We start from the raw sequence: 27,096 nt of genomic DNA on the forward strand, positions 1-27,096 counted from the left end.
TGAGAACTTAAAGTAATTCCAAAGCGTCACTCCTTTTGTTTCAAAATAGTTAGGCGCTTTGAGAACTTAAAGTAATTCCAAAGCGTCCAACTTTGGACGGAGGGAGTAATTTGCTTGCTAAGCTAGTACGTATGAATCCAAGGTGCAAAACAAAAAAAAATTTTTTTTTTGGGATTTTAATTTGACCAACATTGCTGCAGAAACTGCCACTTTCTTTCCACCGCGTCGTTTCTCTCATCGTTCTAAAAGAGAGAAAAAAAGAAAAAAAGAAAAATTTCTAGAGAGAAAACCCTATATAGGTATCTTTCTCCTCACCTCATAATCGTCGACATCATCATCCGATTCAAATCCCCAACTCTAATCATCTCCCACCATTTTTCAGTCTCTCTCTATCAATTCCTCGAATTCACTTCCGAAAGAGTCTGTTTGTAGAAGAATCTCAGGACGAACCTTCCTTCCATGAACTCCATAGTTTCTTAGCTATACAACAATGTCGGACACAGCCACAGCCGAGAAGAACCCCCTGGCGTCGCCGACGAGCTCTCGGTCGGTGACGGAGACAGTGAACGGCTCTCACCGGTTCGAAATCCAAGGCTACTCTCTGGCCAAAGGCATGGGCGTTGGGAAGCACATCGCCAGCGACAATTTCACGGTGGGTGGGTACCAGTGGGCCATCTACTTCTATCCGGATGGGAAGAACCCGGAGGACAATTCGACATACGTTTCGGTTTTCATCGCGTTGGCGAGCGAGGGCACTGATGTGAGAGCGTTGTTCGAATTGACTCTGGTTGATCAAAGTGGGAAAGGGAAGCATAAGGTTCACAGCCATTTCGATCGCTCACTGGAGAGCGGGCCGTATACGTTGAAGTACAGAGGCAGCATGTGGTAGGTCTTTTTGACTGCTTAATTTCGATGTCTTGTTTGGCTTAATTTTGTAGATCGTCACCTTAATGTGCATAACTCTGTTGTGTCGTGCGAACCATTGTAAAGATTTATATGTAAATACGTTCTTGACTTCTAAATTTTCACTTAATTGGTCTAAAACCTCGTTATGGCATCATAATTCAACTGTTTTTCTTCGTAATGGTTTGTAACTAACTGGAGTTTTGAGGTAATGTCATAAATTACTAATATGCTATTTCGATTCTTGGTATTCCTTAGGTACACTAAAGCGCACTTATTTTAAATCAGTTGGTGTCATTGGATGTAAGCTAACCCAATCAAACTAACTAGGGTTTGTATTAAACGTCTAAAGGGTGTTATCCAGTATTTCCCGTTTATTTGGGAGGTAAACATTAGAGGCAACCTAACCTTTGATATTATTTTGTGACATTATGTTGCATAAAATGGTTGCTCTCAAAACTTGGATTTGCTTTCTAATGCTTTTCATCTAAAAGCTTTGACATTAAGAATTAAGTCAGTCTTCTGCAAGAAATGCCTAGTTGAGAAATTAGGATGGGCGTGGTTTTTTTTAAGGTTTGAGCCCAACGAGGATAGTTTAGAGATTGGGTCAATGGTTAGTCGAGAATAGTGTTGTCTAGCATGAAGAATAAAGACACTCTAGGTAGCTATGAAAATATTGAATAAGGAAGTTTTCGGTAATTTTGATTGGAAAAGGACCAATTGTAATCGCTATGTGCAATGAAGTGGAGAAGCAGAAAAGTCTCTCTAAGTTGCAAAATGTGATGGAGGCAAGCCCCTTCAAGCAGTGCGCCTACTCGGGTATTGTGTTCCTCGAGCACCTTCTTGATTTGAGGTCGAGCTTGGAATTACCCTATCTTTGATCGCTTATGTTTGGCACAAATGTTGAGTCGACATAGATGATTGCCACGACTTCTACTCTCTAATAAGAGGTGTTGAAAGAGAGAGAGAGAAAGAGAATATATGAAAACGTATATGTTATTGAGTAAGTAATACAATAATACAATGGTGTGTGGTGATCAACCATTATCTCGTACTTTTCTAGACTATTTAGTATTGCAGTTGATAGGCATGCATACGTAGCTGATTGTTATCGACTTGATAGCAGTGGGTTTACGTGGAATGTGCACTTTCGACGCTCTTTTCAGGATTGGGAGTTGAATGAGGTTTGTGTCTTCCTGGATCAGTTGTATCGGCAGGAAGGTGTAGGCAGAGGAAGTGACAATCTGATATGGATTCCCTCTTCCCATGGTCGCTTTGAAGTGCGATCTTTATTCTTATGCTTATCTAATTTTGATCGCCTGGACTTTCCGTGGAAGACCATTTGGTGCTTTATGGCTCTAACTCGGGTGGCATTTTTTTTATGGACCGTTGTTTGGGGTAAGATTTTGACCATTGATAATTTGAGGAAAAGGGAAAATTTTCTTGTCAATTGGTGCTGCCTATGCAAGCAAGATAGTGAGTCAATTGATCATATCCTTATGCATTGTCCCATGGCACATGACTGTTGGACTTTTATTTTTGGGTTGTTTGGCATCGTTGGGTAATGCCAAGTTCTTCAAAGGAGTTGATTCATGCTTGGAGAGAATGTCGTGTGCGGAGAGATGTAAGTGATTACTGGAGAGTCATTCCACATTGCGTGTGGTGGTGCATCTTGAAGTAGAGAAATAACAGAATGTTCGAAGGGAAGGAGTCGTCTATGACGACGCTAAAACTCTTTATTATTCGCTCTCTTTTTAATTATGTCAAGAGGAGTTCTTGCTCTTCTTCCGATGATTTAATTACTTTCTTGGATTCTTTGAGGCCTTAGCCTCGATTCCAATCTTGTAATTGGGATGTGTTCTCCTTTTGAACGCCTTTTTATTTAATTTTTACTTATCAAAAAAAAAAAAAAATACAATAATGCAATGGTGTTTATATAGGAGAAACTCTGGGAGTAAGTGAGTGGAGAACGAGAAAACCCTATACATGGTAATTTTATATATCGTAATGAGGGGTAGGTGACAACTTATACAATACTAACTGTACACGTGTGACAACTCATACAATACTGTACAACACTCCCCCTTAAGCTGGAGAGTAAATGTCAATAACTCCCAGCTTGCTACATATGGAGTCAATAGAGTTCTTGGGAAGCACCTTAGTGAAGATGTCTGCCAGCTGTCTATGAGAAGGAACAAAAGGTGTAACAATCTCATTCGAGTGAACTTTAGATCGAATGAAATGGCAATCTACTTCAATGTGTTTAGTCCTCTCATTGTAGACTGGATTGCTAGGAATATGAATAGCTGTCTGGTTGTCACAATGGAGGGAATTGGGTATAGGACTAAAATCCCAAGTTCCTGTAAAAGAGTTTTCAACCAAGTAAGCTCACAGGCAATGTGTACCATTGCACGATACTCTGCTTCAGCACTGGAACGAGCCACAACTGACTATTTCTTACTCCTCCAAGTTACTGGATTTCTTCTTATGAAGGTGCAGTAACCCGTGGTGGACCGCCAATCAGAAGGAGAATCGACACAATCTGCATTGTGTATCCCTCAATCCCAAGATGTCTAGAAGATCGATAAAGAAGACCACGTCCTCGAGCACCTTGAGATACTTCAAGATGCGTACAACTGCCTCCATGTGAGGTACCCGAGGACTGGTCATGAACTGGCTCACAACACTGACTGCAAAGGAGATGTCTGGACGAGTGATTGTGAGGTAAATAAGTTTACCTACAAGTCTTCGATACATCTTTGGATCATCGACTGGGTCACCATTATCCACCTTAAGTTTTACATTAGTCTCCATGGGTGTAGCTACAAGTTTTGAACCAAGATATTCAGTATCCTGTAAAAGATCAAGAGTATACTTCCGCTGAGAAAGACTAATGCCTTGCTTTGACCAAGCGACCTCAATTCCTAGAAAATACCCAAGTTTGCCGAAATCTTTAGTAAGGAAGCTAGAACTCAAGTGATGGATTAGAACTTGTATCCCATCTTTGTTACTGTCGGTGATAGTGATATCATTAACATACACCACAAGAACCACAATACCACGTTTCGTTTTCTTAAAAAAAAGAGAGTGGTCAGCTTGGCTTCTGGTCATACCATGAAGTTAACTACCATTGCTTTACTGAACTTATCAAACCATGCACGAGGGGACTGTTTGAGATCATAGATAGACTTTTTGAGATGATACACACACTCCCCCTTATACTCAAACCCAAGTGGTTGAGTCATATAGAATGTGTCAATAAGGTCACCATGCAGAAAGGCATTTTTAACATTAAGTTGATGAAGTGGCCAGTCTAGATTAGCTGCAAGAGAGATTATCACACGAACATAATTCAGTTTGGCCACAGGAGAGAACGTCTCAGTATAATCAAGGCCATAAGTCTAAGTGTAGCCTTTAGCAACAAGTCGAGCTTTGAGATGGTCAATAGTACTATCAGGCTTCTGTTTAGCAGTAAAAACCCAACGACAACCAACAACCTGAGTATCAGCAGGCTTAGGAACAAGGTCCCAAGTATGATTCAATTTTAAAGCGTTTATTTCTTCTTCCATAGCTTTCCTCCACCCTAGATGAGAAAGTGCCTCCCTGTAGGACTTAGGAAGAGCAATACAAGATAATGACAAAGAAAAAGCTTAAAGGGAGGAGGACAATTTATTAAATGATACAAAATTAGAGATAGGGTGATTGGTACAAGATCGTTTACCTTTCCAAAGGTTGATCAAGATCAGAGTCTGGAGAGATGGGAGAATCTCTAGGCGTTGAAGCGACTTGTGGAAGTGGCAAGGCTGGGTTTACTACTTCAGTCGTTGGAATATGATTAACTTCTCTTTTCCGGCGACGAGCATAGACACGAAGAGTTGGTGGGATGTCAGAATGAAAAATTGACACACCCAAACACCTTTGGAGGAATGGAAAAAGGGTTTTTTTTGTTAGAAAACATCATTTGGAAGGGTGATTTTCCTTAACGGACCCTAGAAGGCATGCGGTTTAAAAGATAAGCAGCAACCAGAACTGCATTTGCCCAAAAATGTTTTGGAACTTGCATTTGAATTATTGAGGCACGAGCGATAGCTAGGAGTGGGCCATTCTTTCGTTTAACAACTCCATTTTGTTGAGGGGTATCAACACAAGATGTTTGATGGATAATGCCCCTCGACTCAAGAAACTTTTGAAAAACATTAAGTTTATATTCAAGGGCATTGTTACTTATCAAAAAAAAATATTCAAGGGCATTGTCAGTTCTAAGAACAAGTAATTTTGCATCAAACTGATTTTGAATTTTAGCATAAAAGGATTGAAAAATAGAGAATACTTGAGATCTATCTTTAAGAATATAAACCCAAGTTAAACGTAATTAATAATCAATAAATGACACAAAATAACGAGCACCAAATAAACTAGTAGTACGAGCTGGTCCCCAAACATTTGAATGTACTAACTCCAAAGGTTTTAAACTTTTATTATCAAAACGAGACTTAAAAGTAGCCCGACGATGTTTACTAATTTCACAAGTAGTACAATTAAATTTGAAAAATCAACTAAAGAAGGGACCAAGGCTCGAAGACTATTTGAAGAGGGATGTCCAAGGCGGCAATGCCACTGGTAAGCTGAAGAGGAGGTGGAATGTAGAGCTGTCGAAGCAGTAGTTGGCTGGAAGTAGTAAAGACCATCCTTCTCAAACCCCCCACCAATCGTTTTCTTTATTTTGAGATCATGAAAGACATAACGGGAAGGAGAAAAAGTAACTGAGCAATTTAAATTTGATATGATTTTGCGAACTAACAATAAATTGAATGAAAATTGAGGGATATATGAAACTGATGAAAAAGTGAGACCCGAAGAGCGGAAGGTACCAATTCCATGGACAGGTGATTTGGCACCATTCGCTATAGTAACAACCGATGGTGAGAAAACATGAGAAATATCAGAAAGAAGAGATGGGTTACCTGTCATGTGATCGGATGCCCCTGAATCAATGATCCAAAGTGTAGAAGATGAAGCATGGAGACACGTATTACCTAAAGTAACGATAGTAGCGGTGGAGGAGGGCTGATTTGCACACTCATGCTTTACTAGTTTGGTGCTGGCGATTGACCCAAGAAGATGGGATTCCTTAGTATCCATCACAAGAGTTGCCGAATAAATGAGATATAGTAGTGAGAGGGAGCCGAGATACGAGAACCAAGATCTAACCGAGATGAACTTGAGAGAAATTATCGAGGAGAGAGCTGAAGAGGGATCCGAGAGAGATTGTTGAGATGAGAATTGAGATCACCGAGGAGAGAAGAGATTGAGAGAAAGCTGAGATGGAATCAAGATCGGAGTCTGAGGAAGCTTGTGGATATTCAAGCTGCATCGAAGGTTGTTTTAGCTTGGGATTTTCTGACAAGCAAAGATAGGCCGTGGGTGTCCTGGTTTAAAAGTAAATATACTCCTCATGCTTCTTACTGGTCTGTTATTCCTTGGATTACTCACTCTATTATTTGGAAATCTGTTGTGGAGATGAGAGATAGAATGCTGCAACATGTTAATTTTTATATTGGGAATGGTAGCTCAGTTTTACTTCAGGATCCATGGTGTGATGGTTTGACAATTGCTTATAAGTTTAGACATAGAGTGTTTAGATCACTAAATGTTCCCAAAACTGCTTCATTGGATAGTTTAATGGAAAACGGTAGATGGAATTTGAGACTTCTTCAGGACAAGATGTACATCAGTTTAGAGATTTTCTGGTGCAGGTACCCATACACAATTCTGAAGATAAGCTTTTGTGGGACAATGGCAAATTTTCTTTCAAAAAAGCTTGGCAAACTTGTAGAATTCAAGCAGATGAGGTTAGCTGGCATAGGTTCTGTTGGGGCCAAGCAAGGCCTAGATGTCTGTTAGTGCAGTATTTGTGCTGCAGAATAGAATTCCTTCTATGGTGATTCTTCAAAGAAGAAAGGTATGTTTGGTGGCTAGGTGTTCTTTGTGTCAAAGAGCTGTTGATACAACAGAACATATTTTTATTGGATGCCGTTTTTCTCAAGATTTTTGGAGATGGTTGGGAGATACTTTGAAGTGGAATATGCAACAGTTTGCTGATGTAGAGTCTCTAGGGGATTTGTTTATCTGGTTTCAGGATTTGTCTACTATGGGGTTTCATAGAACCTTGTTTGCTGCTGTACTTTGGGGGATTTGGCATGAGAGAAATGCTAGAATTTATGGAAATGCTACTACTCCAGAGGTTGTGGCAAGAAATTTGCTGCTGGAGGTGTTGGATATTCACAAGGTTCTTCTTTCAGATTTGGCTGATTAGTGGTCTAGTTTTGAAAGTGAAATTTTGCCTTTTGATCCTTTATTTCTGTTATCGGAGTTGCTGAGATTGGATGTCTGTATCCATTTCTCTCTTAGGTGTTTTTATTTTCTGAGGAAATGCCCTCTGTGACTTTGTACATAATTTCTTTTCTTTAATACAACCACAATTATGAAAAAAAAAAGATCGGAGTCTGAATAAGACTAAAAAAAATTTAAAGAGGGATCGATTTCCTTTTTGATACCATGTTGAGAGAGAGAGAGAAAGAGAATATATGAAAACGTATATGTTATTGAGTAAGTAATATATTAATACAATGGTGTTATATAGGAGAAGCTATGAGAGTAGGTGAGTGGAGAACAAGAAAACCCTATACATGGTAATTTTGTATATGGTAATGAGGGGTAGGTGACAACTCATATAATACTAACTATACACGTGTGACAACTCATACAATAGTGTACAACAAGAGGGATAGTTGATTGAGCTTCAACTGTCTCACCCTTATTAAATGGGTAGTTGCCGTCTCATCTCTATAATAAGGGAAGGAGGTGTACTCGGCCTCTCGCCCCATTAATAATGAGGGAAGGAGGTGCAGTCGACCTCTCGTCCCTTTGATGAGGGTAGGAGGTGTACCTTTGGTTTCATTTATCCCGCCCCTTCAGTGAGGATGTGCCAAAGGTCTCAGGCTTTACTCAATCTGCCCTTTAATAAGGGAAACCCCTTTAGTAAGGGGTAGTGATTGTACCAAGGTTTGTTTGGTTGTCCCTGTAATAAGGAGGGGAGTAGCCTCGAGAGGTAGTAGCCTTAGGTGTAGCTTGCCATTTCGATTTACCCGGGTTTCTTGAGGATGCCCTTAGATGAGTGTCGCGCTCTCGGTTTCCAAGAGCTGATGGTCTCGATACTGGTCTAAGACTTGACGACTTTTCTCCTGAGACAAGTCTTAAGGGTTTTTTTCTTTTTTTTTTGGGCGTTCTAAGACCTAGGTCTTTTGCTTGAGTCTGAGACTCCCATGCTTAATGTGGATGAGATAGGCTTAGTGCCTAATGGATGAGGGCTTGGTGATCGAGAGATGAGAGCGTGGTGATCAGCGGATAAGAGCTTCCTTGGGCATGGGCCAACCAAGATGTAGAGTCCTCCCCGGGCATGGAAACCTCCTTGGTGTCGAAAGACCTTGGTGTGTAGAGACCTACAAAGCTAGGTGTGGAGTGACTAACCATGGTATTGGATGACTGAACCTTGGTATTGGACAATCAGGCCTTCGTAGCTCGAGGGGCCAGGTACTTGTTGGTGAGAGAGGCTAGGCACTGATTGGCGAGAGAGATTAGACACTTTATGAAAGAGAAACAAGGCACTTAGCTAGCGTGAGAAACAGGGCATTTGACTCGCACGGGAGGCCAGTTTCTTGGTTTGCGTGGTAGAGCAGGCACTTGGTTGGCGTGGAAGACTAGACATTGGCTGGTGAGGGAGATTGGGCACTTGGTCGGCGATGGAGATCAGGCACTTTACTGGCTTGGTATAACAAGGTTGATGTGCCAAGCCTTTTGAGCCTTGTCATCATTCACAGATTGTTATCATACGATTCTTTGTTCTGCCCCCTAGTATGATGGATGAGGGATCTTGATGTGGAGACCCATCATGCGGGTTCCATAGTGACGGAGGATCTGTTGTTCCGGCACTGCGACACCTTATAATCGTCTAGGACATCAGGTTCTCTATCATCGAAATCTTGCATGAACTAGCTATCCCCTGCACTTGTGTATGTTTCCCACACACAATGCTAACTAGTGATGCATAATTCAGCATGATTTGACGTATGACGTTTTTCATGTAAGAGAAGAGAAGAGAAGAGGTGACAGATGCTGGCACCGACGTGGTGCCGACTGGGTGTACTTTGGCGGTAAAGTTAGAACTTGAACCATAGTAAGTTAAAGACAGACTTTTGTTTAATTTCTCCTTTAGTAGGTTGACCAACCCCTCCTATTATAAAGTCATTTTTGTAGTTGTGTTAGACCTAGGGATGTGGTTCCCTTGCCTTGCCCACCACGAATTGGGAGAGTCATCGAGAGGGTGGCACTAGTTATCTTTACTCCTTTGTGGGTTTATCCTATGCTTTGGACTTCCATGTTGTTCAGACTTTATAAGCACAATATATATATATATATATATATATATATATATATATATATATAAACATAACCCATATTGGGATCAAGCCCATTTTTTCAATGTTCATAACTATATTAACAATAATAGATCCAAGATTTCTAGAGTCAGTACAGGGGAGTCCCGTATGAAATGTGTTATTTATAATATGTATATATACGGTGCAGACCAAGGGCAATTCTCACAATATAGTAGCAATTGAATTTGAACGGTGTAGTTCACAAAATTGGAGAGAAAGCACGGGGCGCCGGGAGAGGAGGTGTAGTCGGCATTGGCATCAATAGCAGAATGGTATGCATTGGTATTTTTAGGAATCGTTTGTCCTTGTGCAGTTGGCTCTTCTTCTTCTTTGCCATGCTTCGACCGGTATTTGCATAGTATAAGCATCAAGAAACAGAGAAGTATAATTATGAAGCCTATGACTGATATAGTGTTGGTCATGGACTTCGATTCATGCGCATCATGTGGGGGCGGAGGTGGTGCATAGGGGGTGAGAGATAGTGGAAGAGTTGGTTGGGTGTGGGGGTTAGGGAGGGAGGGGTTAACAGTCACATATGGAGCTGCTCCTCTAATTGTACTAAGACAAAGGAGACAGAGAGAGGGGGAGAGGGAGAGACAGAGTGTTGTATACAAATTCTAAGACCTATGTCTAATATCTGGGTTTCATGTGCTTAGTATAATCATTTTAGTGAAGGGACAATTTTGTCACAGGAAAAAAGATATTTTGTTATCTAAAATGATTATTCTAAGCACATGGAACCCACAAACTTATTATGGACAAAACATCCTAGAGATTAGACACGTCTTAGAATTTAGGGTTAATTACAACGAAACCCCTTGAGGTTTACCATATTAACAGTCATATACAACTTAGCCGTTTTTTGAACAAAGACACCCCCTTAAATTTGATAAAGTTAACAAAGACACCCCAATGGTCGTGAATTGACATTATTGTCCTTTGACACATTCAATTACCAATTTACCCAATACAACTATTTTTTATTGACCAAAATTCCCTAGAAACTATACTCATACTAGTTCACACCCACCACCACCATTTCACCGCCCTACCGCCACCGCCACTGCCACCGCCATGGTGCTCGAAATAAAGCTATCAAGTATCACAAAATACAAAATAGAAAGTGCAAAGATCAACTCCTAATCTCTCTGTATAATATACGAACATATATTGTGTATTTATAACCCGTAATCCATCTTCTTTCCCAAATCCACTTTCCCCAAATTCCTGTAATCTATCTCCTTCCTGCACATACATACATACACACACATATATATATATATATATGTGTGTGTAAATATATATATATGTGTGTGTATGTATGTATGTATGTATGTATGTATGTATATAGATTGTGATTAATTGAACCACCACCGCCATCATCGTTCTTCTCGCAGGAGCAGTGGAGCCTCGGCATCGGGTCGTTGTCGGGAATTTCTCTAGCCGTCAACGTTGTCTGGTATGATGGTCGCCTTCGTCGAAGCTTCCACTAGTCATCGCCGTCGTCGAGAATCACGGTTGGATCACAAGCTTTTGTTTGGTGGTGGGTTAGCGTCGGTTCGCCGGAGCAGTGGAGCCTCAGCATCGGGTCGTTGTCGGGAATTTCTCCAGTCGTCAACGTTGTCTGGTTTGATGGTCGCCTTCGTCGAAGCTTCCACTGGTCGTTGCTGTCGTCGGGAATCACGGTTGGATCATAAGCTTTTGTTTGGTGGTGGGTTAGCGTCGGTGCGATGGCAGCGGTTATGGTTGTCGGGGAGAGGCTGCGGTGGCTGTTGTTGGCGTTGGTGCGATGGTGGCGGCGGTGGCTGTGGTTGTTGGGGAGAGGCAGCGGCTATTGTTGGCTTCGGAGAGATGGCGGCTGTTGTTGGCGTCGGAGAGACGACGGCTATTGAGAAGGGCGGCGACAGCGACGGCTGTGGTTGAGAAGGGCGGCGACGGCTTTTGTTGAGAAGGGTGACGACGGCTGTTGTTGATCATGAAGCGGTGACGGCAGTGGATCAAGACGTAGTGGCGACGACGATGGCGGATCAAGATGGCGGCGGATCAAGAGGCGGCGGCGACGACGGCGGATCAAGACGCAGAGGAGACGACGGATCAAGATAGTGACGGTGGCGAATCTGGATGGGCAGTGGTGGATCTGGATGAAGGAGGCTTTGAGATTGGTTATATGTATATATATATATATATACATATATATATATATATATATATATATAATGGTAGTGATGTAATAGTGAATATATATAAGGGCAAATTTGACTTTTCATGAGTTATGAAATTTTACCATAAAAATAATTAAACATTGAAGGGCAATTTCGTCTTTTCAAATGTTTTAAGGGCTTGCTTGGATCAGAAATTCTCACAGGGGGTGTCTTTGTTCAAAAAAGGGGTAAGTTGTATATGGTTGTTAATATGGCAAACCTCAGGGGGTGTCATTGTAATTAACCCTAGAATTTATAATCATTATATGACAAAAATTATTATACTTGCTTAGCATAATCATTATACGTCTCTTAAATGATTATACTAAGCACATGGAACCTAGAGATTACACACGTCTTAGAATTTATATCCCTCTCCCCCTTTCTCTGTCTCCTTTATCTCACTACAATGAGAGGAGCAGCTCTTGCAAAGCGCCCCTCTTTCACTATCCCCACCATCTCTCACCCCCTATGCGCCACCTCCACCAGCACATGATGCGCATGAGTCGAAGTCCATGACCAACATTATATTTGTCATGGAATTCATAATTAAGCTTATATGTTTCTTGATTCTTATACTGTGCAAACACTTATCAAAAGCATGGCAAAAAAGAAGAAGAACTGGTTGCGCAAGGACAAATGATCCTTGATTGACACAACCGTATCCCCGCCGCCGGAAACAGCACCGCATACCATTCTACCACGGATGCCAATGCCGACTGCACCTCCTCTCCCAACGTCCCGTGCTTTTCGTCCAATTTGTGGCTCCCTGGCGAAATACGCCATTCAAAGTTAGTTGCTACTATATCGTGAGAATTGCCCTTGGTTTGCATTGTATTACCATTATATATATATATATATTTTAAATGTTGTAAAGCATAAAACGGAAGCGAAGAGATAAATAAAACAAGTAGCACACACATATATTACGTGGTTCAGCCTCCATAGCCCAAAGAGCTACATCACTTTTATAATACTCTCAATTCATACACAATACAATGGTGGAGGCTTCTTTATATACGAGAAGAATAATATGAGAATGGAAAGAATTAGAAAATAGAAAACAAGGAGGATTTTTCTCCACTGATTCCTTTAATAACACCAAATCTTCAATAGTAGGAAACATCATCAATTACTGAAAGATTTTCCTCCACTGATGCCTCCATTAAATCTTCAATACTCCCCGGCAAGTTGGGCATTGTTGGAGCATGAATGCCCAACTTGCCATTGAGATGACGAGTAACAAGAAGTTTGAATAATTAAGAGAGAAGAGAGAAGATGAAGAACAATGTTACCGAACACACTTGTAGCCTAAACAAGTCAACAAAAAACTGCCGGAGACATAGAAAAGGCGATGACAATGCTACCGAACACATTGGCAACCCAAACAAGTTGATAAAAATTGCCGTAGACACGGCAAAGACGAAGATAATGCTACTGAATACACCGGCAGCCCAAACAAGTGAGTAAAAACTGCCAGAGACACGACAAAGGCAAAGAACATTACTGCCGAACAAACCAGCATCCCAAACAAGTCATTATAGCACCTAGAAACCCTTAGCAACATTTTAGATGCTAAGGGAACACCCCAAAATAGGGTTCCGAACCTAGGAAGAGAAATTAGGTTTTGATACCATGTTGCAAATAATGAAATAGAAAATGAAGAGAAAAATGAAACAAGAAGAACGCATATATATTACATGGTTCAGCCACTAGGGTCTACATCCACGGCCCAAAGAACCCAAAGGGCTACATCACTTTTATTATAATCTCTCAACTCATATACAATACAATGGTGGAGGCTCCTTTATATGGGAGAACAAATTATGAGAATGGAAAGAATTAGAAAATAGGAAACAAGGAGGATTTTTCTTCACTGATTCCTCCAGTAACACCAAATCTTCAATAGTAAATAACTCATGTCGCAGGGGAGATGTGACTCCCTTGCATTGACTCTAGAAATCTTGGATCTATTATTGTTAATATAGTTATGAAGATTGAAAAAATGGGCTTGATCTACTTTTTTTTGATAAGTAATTATAACATAAAAAGGTGTTCAAAAGGCGAACGCGTCCCTTATACAAAGATGGAACCGGGACTAAGGCACCAAAGAATCCAAAAATATAATAAAATCATCAGACGAAGAGCAAGAGCTCCTCTTCACATAATTGAATAGAGAAAGAAGAATGTAATATTTCACCATTGCTGTAGACGACTCTTTATCTTCAAACATTCTACTATTTCTCTCCTTCCAATTATACCAGCAAACACAATGTGGGATAACTCTCCAGAAATCGCGTACATCCCTTCTCACGCGACATCCTCTCCATACATGAATCAATTCCTTAGTAGATCGTGGCATTACCCAACACATGCCAAACAACCCGAAAATAAGATTCCAACAATTATTCGTCACAGGGCAATGCATAAGGAGGTGATTAACAGACTCCCTATCTTTCTTGCATAGACATCACCGATTAACAATACAATTGCCCCTTTTCTTTATGCATTGCCCTGTGACGAATGACTGTTGGAATCTTATTTTCGGTTATGGGCTTGATCTACTTATCAAAAAAAAAAAAAAAAAAAAAAAAAAAAAAAAAGAAAAGAAAAAAAGTGCTTGATCCCAATATGGGTTATGTTTATATATATATATATATATATATATATATATATTGTTCTCTAGCATGCAGAATAAAGATGAGGTAGATATGAAAATATTGAATAAGGAAGTTATTGGTAATTTTGAGTGGAAAAGAACGAAATTAAAGTTTTGAATGAAAAGAGGGAATGGAGGGTCAAGTGAAGAAGAGATGAAAGATTTGTGAGGATGGATTGTTCTTGTGAGAAGGTGAGGTTGAGGCAAAAGATATCCAGAGGAGCATTGTTCAATTTTATAAAAAGCATTTTTATGAATCATCTAAATGGATATTGAGGTTAGGGCTTGAATAATTTTTTTTTTTTTTTTTTTTTTTTTTGATCAGTAAGGTTAGGGCTTGAATATTTGACAAGGTAGAGGTGGACAAGGCCTTGATAGAGGGACCATCTATTGAGGAAGAGGTGCGGAGGCTTTCAAAAGCTGTAATGGGGATAATGTTTTTGACATTAATGGTAATACAATTGCCTTTTCTTGTGGTGCTTGGAGATGTTAACTCAATTGTTTTCACTACATTCAATTCTTTGCATGTGCAGTGGGAGTTTGAGAAGATCTTAATTGCTTGTTTCCAAGAGTAGGGGAGCATTTGAATTGAAGTACTTTCAACTAGTTAAATTTGTGGGGTGGATAGTTTGTGAGAGGTCATATCCAAGGCTCTGATGCGTCAAAGTGTGAGTTGTGAAATAGACCTAGAGGAGGGGGGTGGAGGGGCTACAATGTGAGCCTTGGTGTAATGGTAAGGTCACTCCATTGTGACATGGTCACGGGTTCAAAAAGGAAACAATCTCTTCTTATGCGGAGGTAAGGCTGCATACATATGACCCTCCCATGGCCTCACAATGGTTGGAGCCTCGTGCATTGGGCTAGCCCTTTGTTACTTTTCAATATACATCATTATGCACACAATGTTGCATCAATTTGAAAATAAAATAGAGTAGAGAGAACAACCATGGTACTTAGTCTTTATAGGCACAATCCACTAAATGAGAATGAAGTCACAACTTACAAATAGGTTGATAGTTCCTAAAGCTTAGAATCCCTAGTTACCTCTTAACATAGATTGACGCCAAACTCTCCGATCATGTCTCAAGCCGTAGGTCCACTCGTCAATGGATTTCGTTTTCCACAAATCCGTTTGTCTACTAATTGTCCATTCCTCTGCTTTGAATTCTGAATGGTTAATTTGAATTGAATCGATAAAAATTCAATCACATATAATGGTGTCTAAGGAAACCTTAGATTGAGTAATTAGATATATCATCCTCTCTTAAGTTCTTTTTCTCTCCAGATGATTAGAGGCTTCAAATAATAACCTAAACCAACCATAACCATAACCCCATATTTATAGTCAATATAGGTAGCCCATATGTTTTAGGAAGTTGAATCCTTGTAAAATTTTATTTTGAGCGAGTTTCCAAGAATACATGTCCAAAGGGTTCATTGATGGAGCCTTCGATTGATAGCTTTTGGAGCTACTTTGATTGATTCTTCCTGTAATTCAACCTTGCAAATTTAGATAGACCCTTGATTAATCAACCTATGATTGATAGTCTCAGTTTCTTGCTCAATCGATTGGATTATCGATCGATGTACCGTGTTGTTTATCAAAAAACTTTGAAAAATATTTATATTTCATACCATTAAAGAATCATTTTCAAAATCACTTCTAAAATAAAACTTTGAGCCTCTAAGATCAATCTAGGTCAAATTAGGTAATTCTAAGGTTAATTTACCTGTGCTCTAGATATATCATTAAGGATGTGGTTTTTAGGCCGTGTTATTTGCAAAGTTGTGTTTGCCTTGTCTTTAATGGAAGCATGAACTCATATCACTCAGTTGCCAACATATGACTTCTATACCTAACATGATATATATATTTATATAATTTTTTATTGGAAGTAATGCTGCAAATGAAGCGAGCTTTTTGGCTCGGCTCGGGCTCGTTCGTTAAGTAAATGAGCTGAACTAGAGCTCGATTTCTAAGCTTGTTTTGTAAATGAGCCAATCCCGAACAGTATTGGGTTTGACTCATCTAGGCTCATGAATATGAGCTCATCTAGGCTTGTATATGTTCATGAACATAGGCTCGTATGGGCTGATGAACAGGTTCGTAAACACAGGTTTGTATGAAATCATGAACGTAGGCTCATGAACATTAGTTCATGAAATAGGCTCGTATAAGCTCATGAACATGTTCATGAAATAGGCTCGTATAAGCTCATGAACATGTTCATAAATATAGGCCTGTATGGATTCATGAATGTAGGTTCATGAACATAGTCTTATGTAGGCTCATATAATAACGAGTCAAAGTGATCTTGAACATGAGCTCAAATCTAGCCCGAACGACTTCTATTATTAAACATGCTGAGCCCGAACGACTTCTATTATCAAATGAGTCGAGCACAAGCTTTTCAAAAAATGACGAGGCGAGCCCAAGCTCAGCCCACAAATGAACAAGCTGATCCCAAACAGACTCCTCGGCTCGACTCGGTTCATTTGCAGCCCTAATTAGAAGGTTACCTAACAGGGGGTTTGTATAAGGTTATTGTGATGTTGCTTTGTGGCTTAGAATGATAGAAGGGCATTACCTAGTTGTGGTCCCACCTGGGCAGGGTCCTAGAGTGGGAGGACTTGAGACACACCTATATTTGGTATTTTGTATTGTAATTATACTAGTCATAAAAAGCCTTCCCGTGGACCATCAAGGTTAAGGAGTGAGTAATGTCCAGCGGCAGGGTATAAATTTGACAGTCCCTTTGCATATGAGCATGCACATTGGGGGTTTCGTATGTACATCACAAGGGGAGTACTTTTTCAGTAAAAATGGAGGACGAATGGATTATTATATCCACAGTTAATTTTCTAGTCAGTTGTCATGCCTGGCTGAACTTCGTTGAACTCTGTTGGCCTGAAGAAGCATTCTTTCACTGGGTTGTTGCTACCTGGCCCATTTCTTAAAGCAAATTAACCTGTATGCCCTTCATGAGGTCTTCCTTCTCAGCCTGAGAAGACAACTTGAGGAAAACACCACATTGGTCAAATCTCTTGGATGGTCGCACCGAATCGACGCTGCTAAGCCCTTGCCTAAACAACATCTGCAGCATTTCTTGTCCTAAAGCTCTCCTTTCAGTTTGTCAGCTTGTCTCAAAAAAATATTTTTCTGGGTTTTTAAGCCTGCCAATGGAAAGGGCTCGTGTTTAAATCCTCTCCTGATATGGCCAGAAAGAAAAACTGATGTGGATTATGCCTTGGTGTGGGCTCAGTCTTTCCCAAACTGATGTGGATTATGCCTTGGTGTGGGCTCAGTCTTTCCCACCCAACTTAGCTGTGGTCTCCTTGGTGCAATACTGAAGTTGATATCTTTTGGCCCAGCTTGTAAACGCCTTTGCCCCTCAGCTGCTTGACATGTTCACGTATGTGTTGAATTTTGCTGCCATTTATCACCTTTGCAGGAGAACAGCCATGTTGTCTTTTACACTCCTAACATTTTCTTTTCCTTCCTATTTCCATAGTAACCAAACAAGGAAAAAGGACTTCCTTTCTAGTGCCTATTTTACCCTCTCATTAATTTGCATACCAAATATCTTTCAGGGTTTCTGAACCCTTCCCACTTACATGTCTTATATGTCCCTGCTCAATCTCTCCTTTTCCGTAAAACTTTGAAGAATCATGTTTATTTATTTATTTTTGACAAGTAAAACTGTATTAGAAAGCGTTCAAAAGGGGAACGTGTCCCAAGAGCTATACAAAAACCGAAACCAAAAAGGGAATCATGTTCATGGGGATTGAACAATGATGGAGCCCGATTATGTTGTTCAATTGGAAACTCAACTGCTGTCAGTGTGATCTTTGGAATTAATTGGATTTTGTAGCAAAAGGAGTTGACCGTGAGCAAGATTGTATCTAGGATGCAAGATCTGCTCCTAAATCAATTTTCAGATTCTGTGTATATTGATGACAAATTTGCCTCATTAGCAAGCCCACCACACTAGTCTCTGAACACCTTGAACATATTCAGGCATCATAGATGGAGGGACAGTCCGACTATGAAAACCACTCTCATTGCGTCTTCATAACATGAGTGAGTGCCCAATCCTAAAAACCAAAATTGAGTGTAAGAACAGCATTGCCATCTTTTCACTGTCCCCTTCACATCCACTCTGTTTCCTTTGTTGGGGGAAGAAAGAACAAGAGTGAACAAGAGTAAAGAGTGAGGTAGCCTGGAAACTCCTGTGGTTGCCTTCTTAGCCTTGTCATGTACTCTGCCACAGGTTGTAAGCACCCAAATGTGTATCAATCTTTCAGCTAAAGATGATCTGAAGTACTCCATCCTAGCTTGAACCCTACCTCCACTTGCATCCTTGAATACTCAATTTGTAATTTTGCATCTTCGAAACTTCTGTAAAGGCCTTTGTTCCTCAAATCACTGTCCATTTGGCTTTACACATTTCACAACTTTGCAATCAAATATAAATGATTATCTTTGTCATTTTCTGTTCCACCCTCAACGTATGCAGTATGATTGATCAAGGTCTTTTTTTGTAGTGCTTGATTTTTTCTTAGTGTAAGGATGGATTTGTGAAGATTCCATAAGAGGTTTGGTAAAACTTACTTGATGTCTTCCATGAGAGAGATTCTGTACCATACAGTAGCTTGATCACTATCTTCATTGGGTGGGGTGGAGTATGGTGTTTTGAGGTAAATTAATGCAACTAAAGGAAATAATGGACCTGTAAGAAAAACAAAAGGGGTTTACTTCTGCTTAAATGTATTTTCCTTGGTTACTTCCATATTGTTTTATTTTATTTTTATTTATATTTATTATTAGTATTTTTGAAAACCAGTCATTGATTTTTATTTTCCTTTGAACCTGATTTTCTTTCGGTATGGGTTAACTGTGGATGGGAAATAATTCATTAGTTTATGCTACAACCAGAGGACACAAGCAGAAAATTTTCATTGAGTTTCCTCCTGCTCCTCATCATCGACATCATCCTCAATAATGTTCTGTTTTCCATCATCATCATCTAAACATTAATATTTTCCTTTTGTGCTTCATTTTAATTTTCTAAACACAAACATGGTTCTTTTGTGCTATGATATAGGGGATACAAACGTTTTTTTAGAAGAGCTTTGCTTGAATCTTCAGATTATCTTAAAGATGATTGCTTGAAAATCAACTGCACTGTTGGAGTTGTAGTTTCTGCAATAGACTGTTCAAGACTATACTCAATTCAGGTTCCGGATTCAGATATTGGAGCACAGTTTGGTATTCTACTGGAAAATATGGAAGGTTCAGATGTTATTTTTAACGTGGATGGGGAAAATTTTCACGCTCATAAGTTGGTATTGGCTGCTCGTTCCCCTGTATTTCGATCTGAATTTTTTGATGGATTAGAGGGTGATAAGCAGGAGATTGTTGTTTCAGATATGGAACCCAAGGTTTTCAAGGTAAAAGCTTATTCTCATTTTTCTCCTGGTTCCACTAAAATAGTAGGTCGTATTTGTAGTCTTCTGAAGAATTTCTGCACTTCATGACTGCAACTATTTTAATTCTTCTGTTCCAAATAAAAAATGAAAGATTCTGTTTTCAAATGAAAAACGAAAGATTCTTCATTATTGCTATTATTGAGTAGTAGTCCTGAAATTGTCTGATGTCCAACAGGCTATGCTGTATTTCATATACAGAGATGCTCTTATGGAAGATGAGTTGTTAGCTTCGAGTTCATCTTGTGCATCATCTGTATCTGACACATTAACGGCAAAATTGTTAGCAGCATCTGATAAGTATGAGCTCGGAAGACTCAGACGGATGTGTGAGTCTCACCTCTGCAAGGATATTTCTGTCAACTCTGTTGCAAAGACACTAGCTTTGGCAGACCTTTATCATGCCACAGAACTAAAAGCTGTTTGTCTAAGATTTGCAGCTGAAAACCTTGCAGGTAAGTTTCAGTTTCCAAAATGAACACCCCGCACCCCCACTAATTAGTTTCATTAATATTAAGACTTCTACATAGCTTCATTGCAACAGAACCCTTTCTACATAACTTCAACTGCAGACTCTTTTCATTAAACATTTTCTTGCTAGATATTTCCTTTTCACTTGACTTTGTTGAATCAATCTTGTTTCTTTGCACCTTTGCTTGAGCTGGATTTGGTAACTAACTCAAATGTAAAGGTTGCATTCTATATTTAGCATTATTTATTCACTTTCATGTTGACAAAATGCAATGAAAAGCATATTGTTGGACTTAAGTGCCATCCATATCTTAAAGGTATCCGACTTGGTGGTGAAAGTGCAGTTTGTCAGTGATATCTCTTTGATCTGGCTGGAGGAGAGAGAGATCACTCAACTCCTAAGATGACACAAGCCCTTGTGATGTGGCAACACCATAATAGACTACATTCAACACACGATCTGAAGTTCCTTTCCTATAGCTGTGGTGTTTCTCCTACCTTGTTCGACTTGGATAGTCTAGATCAGGGATGTGGCTTTTACTCCATGATGGAACTGGTATGGTGAAATATTAAATGGGAGGGCTAGGAAAACAAAGTTGAATTTGATCCAGGTTTGGGGTTGGCACGGGTAAAGGAGTGTCCCACCCCTGTCCCCGACCTTCCGGCCCTTTTTTTTTAATATCAAATGACAACCTTACCCTTATTATGTGTTACTATTCTTTAGTTACTTACCCTTATGCATAGTATATCCTTATTTGCTACGGTTTCGTTCAGTTCATCTTTCGCTCAATCTAAGCGACAGTGCTTCGTTCTCCACTCTCCAACTATATGTTCTTGGCTACCTATGATTGTTCGTCTTCTCAAGCAGCAGTTCTCTCTCTCCATATACATATATATATATATATATATATCTATATCTACGTTTTAGATTTTATTCTATATCTATTTCTCTGTCTCTCCCTATCCTGTCCTTAAGTTGCGATTGCATCTCTCCGCTCTTTAGCAGTCTAGCTATTTTCAAGCACTTTGGCTCTTGATGATCGTATGCAAGATTTTCTTCCCCCTCTCTTATCTCTTTATACACACACAAGCACATAAATATCTAGGGTTTATATTAAATTTGTATATAATTATATATATACCTAGATCTCCATTTACATACCACTTTGTGCAAAACCTGATCTCCTCTCTCTTTCTCTCTTGTTCCCAATTTTATATGCCTAGTCTTGCTAACTGATCAATGGAAGCGCAGAATGAGGCAAAACCATCGAATAAAGGTTTGATCTTATTCATGAGTCACGAGTGGGTCATCATTCACTCCAATTTATTTGCCGATGTGGACTCAACTTTGATCCTATTCAGGGAGATTTCGTACTTGTTCCATTCCAAAACTTGAAACTTTGAAACTATTGGGATTTTTTGGAAAACTTAGTTGAATTAAACTTGGCAGAGTTTTATTTGAATTAGGAAATTCTGTAGTTAGCATGTTCACACATCAGACAAATTCGATTGGCTGAACATCAGATTTAGATCGATTTAACCATTCATGTCAACAGTCGTACTAGTTGAACTTCCAAGTTTAACCTGTTGAAAAGTCTCTTGTCATGCCCCCAAAATTTAGATATAGGAGCATCTTATCAAATACCAAAATTTAGAGCATGACTTTATTCCAACATCAATTAATCGATCTGACATCATTATTATTTCTGATGCTTGTTTGGGAAGGTTGCAGTGTGTGGGACTAAACTTGCATGGTTTGGACTCCTTATTTCCTTGATTTGTTCTAGTTTTTTTATATTTTTTGTGGTTGGAGATACCTACCCTATCTTCAAACTGCTTTTTTGGGGTGATTATCCTACTCTTATTTATTTATTTTGATAAAAGTATATTAGAGCTCGTTCAAAAGGGGAACGCATCCCGAAGGCTATACAAGGGCTGAAGCCAAAGAGAGGGTCCTAGGGACCCAAAGAACCCACAAAATCCACAATTTCATCTATAGATATACAATCTCTCCCCATCACCCAACTAAAAAGAGGACTAATAATAGAAAATTTCAGCGTCCCAATGGAAGATTCTTCCCCATAAAAAGATCTTCTATTCCTCTCCTCCCAAATGGACCACCAAACGCAAAGGGGTTTTGCCCTCAGTTAACAACCATCTACTCCAGCCTCTTCAATGCATTCCATGAACGAGTTCCCAGTATTCTCATCCATATGAATGGCTCACTGTAGATCCCTGATTGCTGCCAATGGAGTATCAATCCCAACAGTTCCACTATCCTCCCACACGGGAGCTGGAAGGTCCAAGACTGGAGCACACTCAGAAACAGTACTGTTATATTGCAAACTTCAGCCATTGAAACATCCTTGTCCCCTTCAGAAGACCTGCACAGACCCCTATCCTCCACGACTTCGCCAATTTCCCACATCTTTGGAGCCTCTGATTGCTCCTTAAACCCTGCGGAGTCGAGTTTTAAATTAGCACGCAGAGCCTCAGCCAATTCTTGTCTATCAATAATTGAGTCCCCCTTCCCATGCACAATATAAAACTGCCATCCTTTCTGCTAGTGAAAATTGTCATCTGCCCACCATTCTGAGAATCAGCATTGGAATCAAAGCATGAAATGACCCGTGTTCTCTGAAAATCAGACATCCTCACCACTTTCTTCCTCTGTTCCACCTTCAGGTCCCCCCCCCCCCCCCCCTTTTTTTTTTTTTTTCGATAAGTAAGATTGTAAAGTTTCTGCGCCCTTTAGTTGGGAACAGGCAACACACCTCTCACAAGCAACAAAAGGCCAAATAGGGCCTCTAAACTCTCAATGAATCCAAAAAATCAACTTTCTCCTCCATGAATTTACAAGTTCTCTCTAGAACCCAACAAAAAAGAGTGCTAATAATGGAGAACTTAAGCGCACCAATAGGATTTTCCTTTCCATCAAAGGATCTCGTATTTCTTTTGAGCCATAAACACCACCAAATGCACAAAGGTGCAACCTTCCAGAAATCGCAAACTTGGCCCCCCTCTATACATCCTCTCCAAGCCTCCACCAAGTCTCTCGAGGTCTTGGGCATAACCCACTGGAATCCAAACAAACCAAAAGCATAACCCAGCAATCCCAAGCTCCGGGACAATGCAAAAGAAGGTGATCCACTGTTTCCTATCTCTCTTACACATATAGCAATAGTTGATCACCACCTGTATTCTCCTCCTTAGGTTATCCTGAGTCAATATCTTTCCAAAAACAGATGTCCAAGCAAAGAAAGCCACCTTGAGAGCGGCCTTAGTCCGCCAAATAGCCTTCCAGGGGAAGGGATCTCCAGGAACATCCGAAAGACACCTAAAGAAGGATCGGACATCAAAACATCCACAAGGGGAGGGAACCCACACCCAAGAGTCAGAAACTCCACTAACAATCTCATGTCGATACAACGTCTCCAACAAGCTGATGATGTCCTCAATGTCCCAATCCTGAAAATTCTGCGAAAAGCGCACGTCCCAAGTTGTTTTCCTGCTATCAAGCCGATAGTAGTCAACTTCAGGTCCCTCTTCAGAAAAAGGCGACAGCCTACGGTACTCTGGCTACAAACACCCATCCACTTCCTCAGCACCACACCTCAACTCCCCACAGCAAGCACTTGTTTTCGCATCTAACATTGACAAGGCATATCCATGCCTCAACGTTATCCACAAAATGTTGCAAACTCAATGAAAGATCCCCTTACAATCAAAGGATTCTATAGATTAGAGATTAAGGTTATGTAATGAGGGTAATTGAAGATACCTTGGTTTGAAACTTACAATCCAACTATGGTTCACCGAAACCATTTTCATATCCATATATCTACACTGAAACCATTTTCATATCCATATATCTATGTTAAATGGACTTGGTTATGTGTGTCAAGTGCGGGTATGTATCCAAGTATCAGTGTCAAACTGTCAACTAAAAGGATTCAAGGACATTGCTAAATATTAACGTAGTGTTCAATATAGCATTTCACTTGTTTACAAAATTGAATGATTGGATATGTTTTTTAGGTTCATCTCCAGCTAAAAGCGTCAGACACATATCCCATACACATGTCCACATATATTTTTTTTGATAAGTAAAAATAGCATTAAAAAAGGTGTTCAAAAGGGGAACGCGTCCCAATTACAAAAGAGGAACCGGGGTTAAGGCCCTAAAGAATCCAAGAAAGTAATTAAATCATCAGAAGAAGAACAAAAGTTCCTCTTCACATAATTGAAAAGAGAACGAAGAATGTAAAGTTTGATCATAGCTGTAGGCGTCTCATTCCCTTCGAACATCCTATTATTTCTCTCCTTCCAAATACACCACCATACACAATGTGGCACAATTCTCCAGAAATCGCGAAAGTCTCTTCTCACTCGACAGCCTCTCCAAATATGAATTAATTCCTTAGTAGAACGTGGAATAACCCAACACATGCCAAACAACCTAATAATGAGATTCCAACAGTTGTTCGCCACAGGGCAATGCAAAAGGAGGTGATCAACGGACTCCTCATCATCCTTGCATAGACAACATCGATTAACAATACAATTGCCCCTTCTTCTTAAATTATCAATTGTCAGAATCTTTCCCCACACTGCAGTCCAAACAAAAAAAGTCACCCTAGTTGGAGCCATAGATCGCCAAATAGTTTTCCACGGGAAATCACGATTAGCAAAATTTGACAAACATAAGAACAATGATCTAACTTCAAAGCGACCATGGGAAGAAGGAGCCCATAATAAAACATCATTACCACTGCCTACGCCTTCCTGCCGATACAGAAGATCTAGAAAAGCACATACCTCGTCCATCTCCCAATCCTGAAAAGAGCGTCGAAAAAGCACATCCCATATAATCCCGCTGCTATCAAGCCGACAACAGTCAACTACGTAGGCGTGTTTATCAACAACAATACTAAATTGGGAAATGCACAAGATAGTGGTTGTTCCCCACACCAGAGATCTTCCCAAAACCTTATACAACGACCGTCACGAAGTTTAAATCTGATATGAGCTGAAAAAACATCCCATCCCTTCCGAATAGCCTTCCACATACCGACTCCTCCCGTCAGGGTAACCGGACGAGTAGACCAACCTCCAGCCTCTTCCCCATACCGACAAGACACTAACCTCCGTCATGGACGATGTCTTTCCCTTCCATATCTCCATAACCATTTACCCAGGAGAGCTTGATTGAAAGGAACTAAACGTCTTATTCCAAGTCCACCCAATTTCACGGTTTGCAAACTTCCTCCCATCTAACAAGGTGGTACTTGAACTCATCGCCCTTACCTCCCCAAAGGAAATCCCTTTGAATTTTTTCAATCCTATCTGTAACAGAACAAGGGATTTGGAACAAAGAAAGAAAATAAGTGGGAAGGCTCGACAACGTACTCTTGATAAGAGTTACTTTACCCCCTTTTGACAAGTATTGCTTCTTCCAACCTACCAATCTCTTTGCATACCTGTCAATCACGGAATCCCAACACCCCACTAGGCTTGAGGAGACCCCTAGGGGCAAGCCCAAATAAGGAATAGGGAATGAGCCCACCCTGCATCCAAGGACAGCAGCTAAAGAGGAAATATCCTGAACATTTCCTACTGGGACAAGCACACTTTTAGCCACATTGACCTTAAGCCCGGAAACAGCCTGAAAACAAGTAAAGACGCACCTCAAATATCGTAGTTGAGACGCATCGGCATCACAGAAAACCAAGGTATCATCTGCAAAGAGTAAGTGGGAAATCTCCAATTGATGGGCTGAATCTCTGCCCACTCTGAAACCCTTTATAAAACCAAGATCCTCTGCCCTGCGCATAAGTCTACTTAACCCCTCCATCACAACAAGAAAAAGAAAAGAAGACAAAGGATCTCCTTGTCTAATACCCCTGGAACAACTGAAGAAACCAGCAGGAGAGCCATTCACAAGAACTGAAAACTTGACAGATGAAAGACAGGTCTCAATCCACTTCCTCCATTTACTGCCAAACCCCATTCGTTGTAACAAATACAATAGGAAGTTCCAATTCACATGATCATATGCTTTTTCAATATCAAGTTTGCATAAAACTCCAGGAATACCACTCCGCAATCTGGAATCCACGCATTCACCAGCGATAAGAACAGAATTAAGAATTTGTCGTCCACTAACAAAAGCATTCTGAGGGTCCGAAATAATCCCATCCATAACTTCCTTCATTCTTAAGGCGAGCACCTTAGCAATAAGTTTGTACATACAACCCACTAAGCTAATAGGACGAAAATCCTTTATGTCAGAGGCGCCTCTCTTTTTTGGGATAAGGGCAATGAATGAGGCATTAAGCGACTTCTCAAAGACGCCAGAAGAATGAAACTCCTGGAAAGTGCCCATTACTTCATTTCTTACAACCGCCCAACTTTCCGACAAAAATCGCATAGTGAAGCCATCAGGTCCCGGGGCTTTGTCCCCATTACAACTTGATAAAGCTTTAAGAACTTCTTCTTCAGTGAAAGGATTCTCAATCCTATCTCTATCGACAACAGGTCCCGGGGCTTTGTCCGCATATTGTGTTCGACATGGGTACTTCACCTACTTTGAAGAATCATATAACATATATGTTGTGTGTGTGTATATAAATGTGTGTGTGCGCATATCTGTACGAATAATCATGTAAAATTTCTTATTTCTCAACCCTACCTATATCTAAGGTTATTCAAATTCATGTGTTCCTATAGATATAATGCTTATATATCTGTGTGTGTGTGTGTGTGTGTGTATTCATGTAGTCATCCAGTATACCCATATATAGCATTATATATATGTATATATATTTGTTGTAAATAATGAAATAAAAGTGAAGAGAAAAATGAAACTAGGAGAACA

General features: G+C 40.1%; 1 protein-coding gene across 1 annotated transcript in view; it reads left to right on the forward strand.

The window, feature by feature from the left end:
- The first annotated feature begins 202 nt into the window (after positions 1-202).
- The window catches only part of LOC132268266 (BTB/POZ and MATH domain-containing protein 4-like), a 38,499-nt gene continuing 11,605 nt past the window's right edge, over positions 203-27,096 (forward strand). The window contains exons 1-3 of the mRNA XM_059769093.1: positions 203-885; positions 19,367-19,712; positions 19,927-20,203. Coding sequence (XP_059625076.1) covers positions 491-885; positions 19,367-19,712; positions 19,927-20,203 — 1,018 coding nt within the window. The 5' untranslated portion in view covers positions 203-490. The remainder of the gene's footprint in view (positions 886-19,366; positions 19,713-19,926; positions 20,204-27,096) is intronic.

The sequence above is a fragment of the Cornus florida genome, unplaced genomic scaffold, assembly GCF_030987335.1.
Source record: "Cornus florida cultivar Cherokee Brave unplaced genomic scaffold, ASM3098733v1 CherokeeBrave_3.0.0_Hap2_Chr08, whole genome shotgun sequence".
NCBI classification, from domain to species: domain Eukaryota; kingdom Viridiplantae; phylum Streptophyta; class Magnoliopsida; order Cornales; family Cornaceae; genus Cornus; species Cornus florida.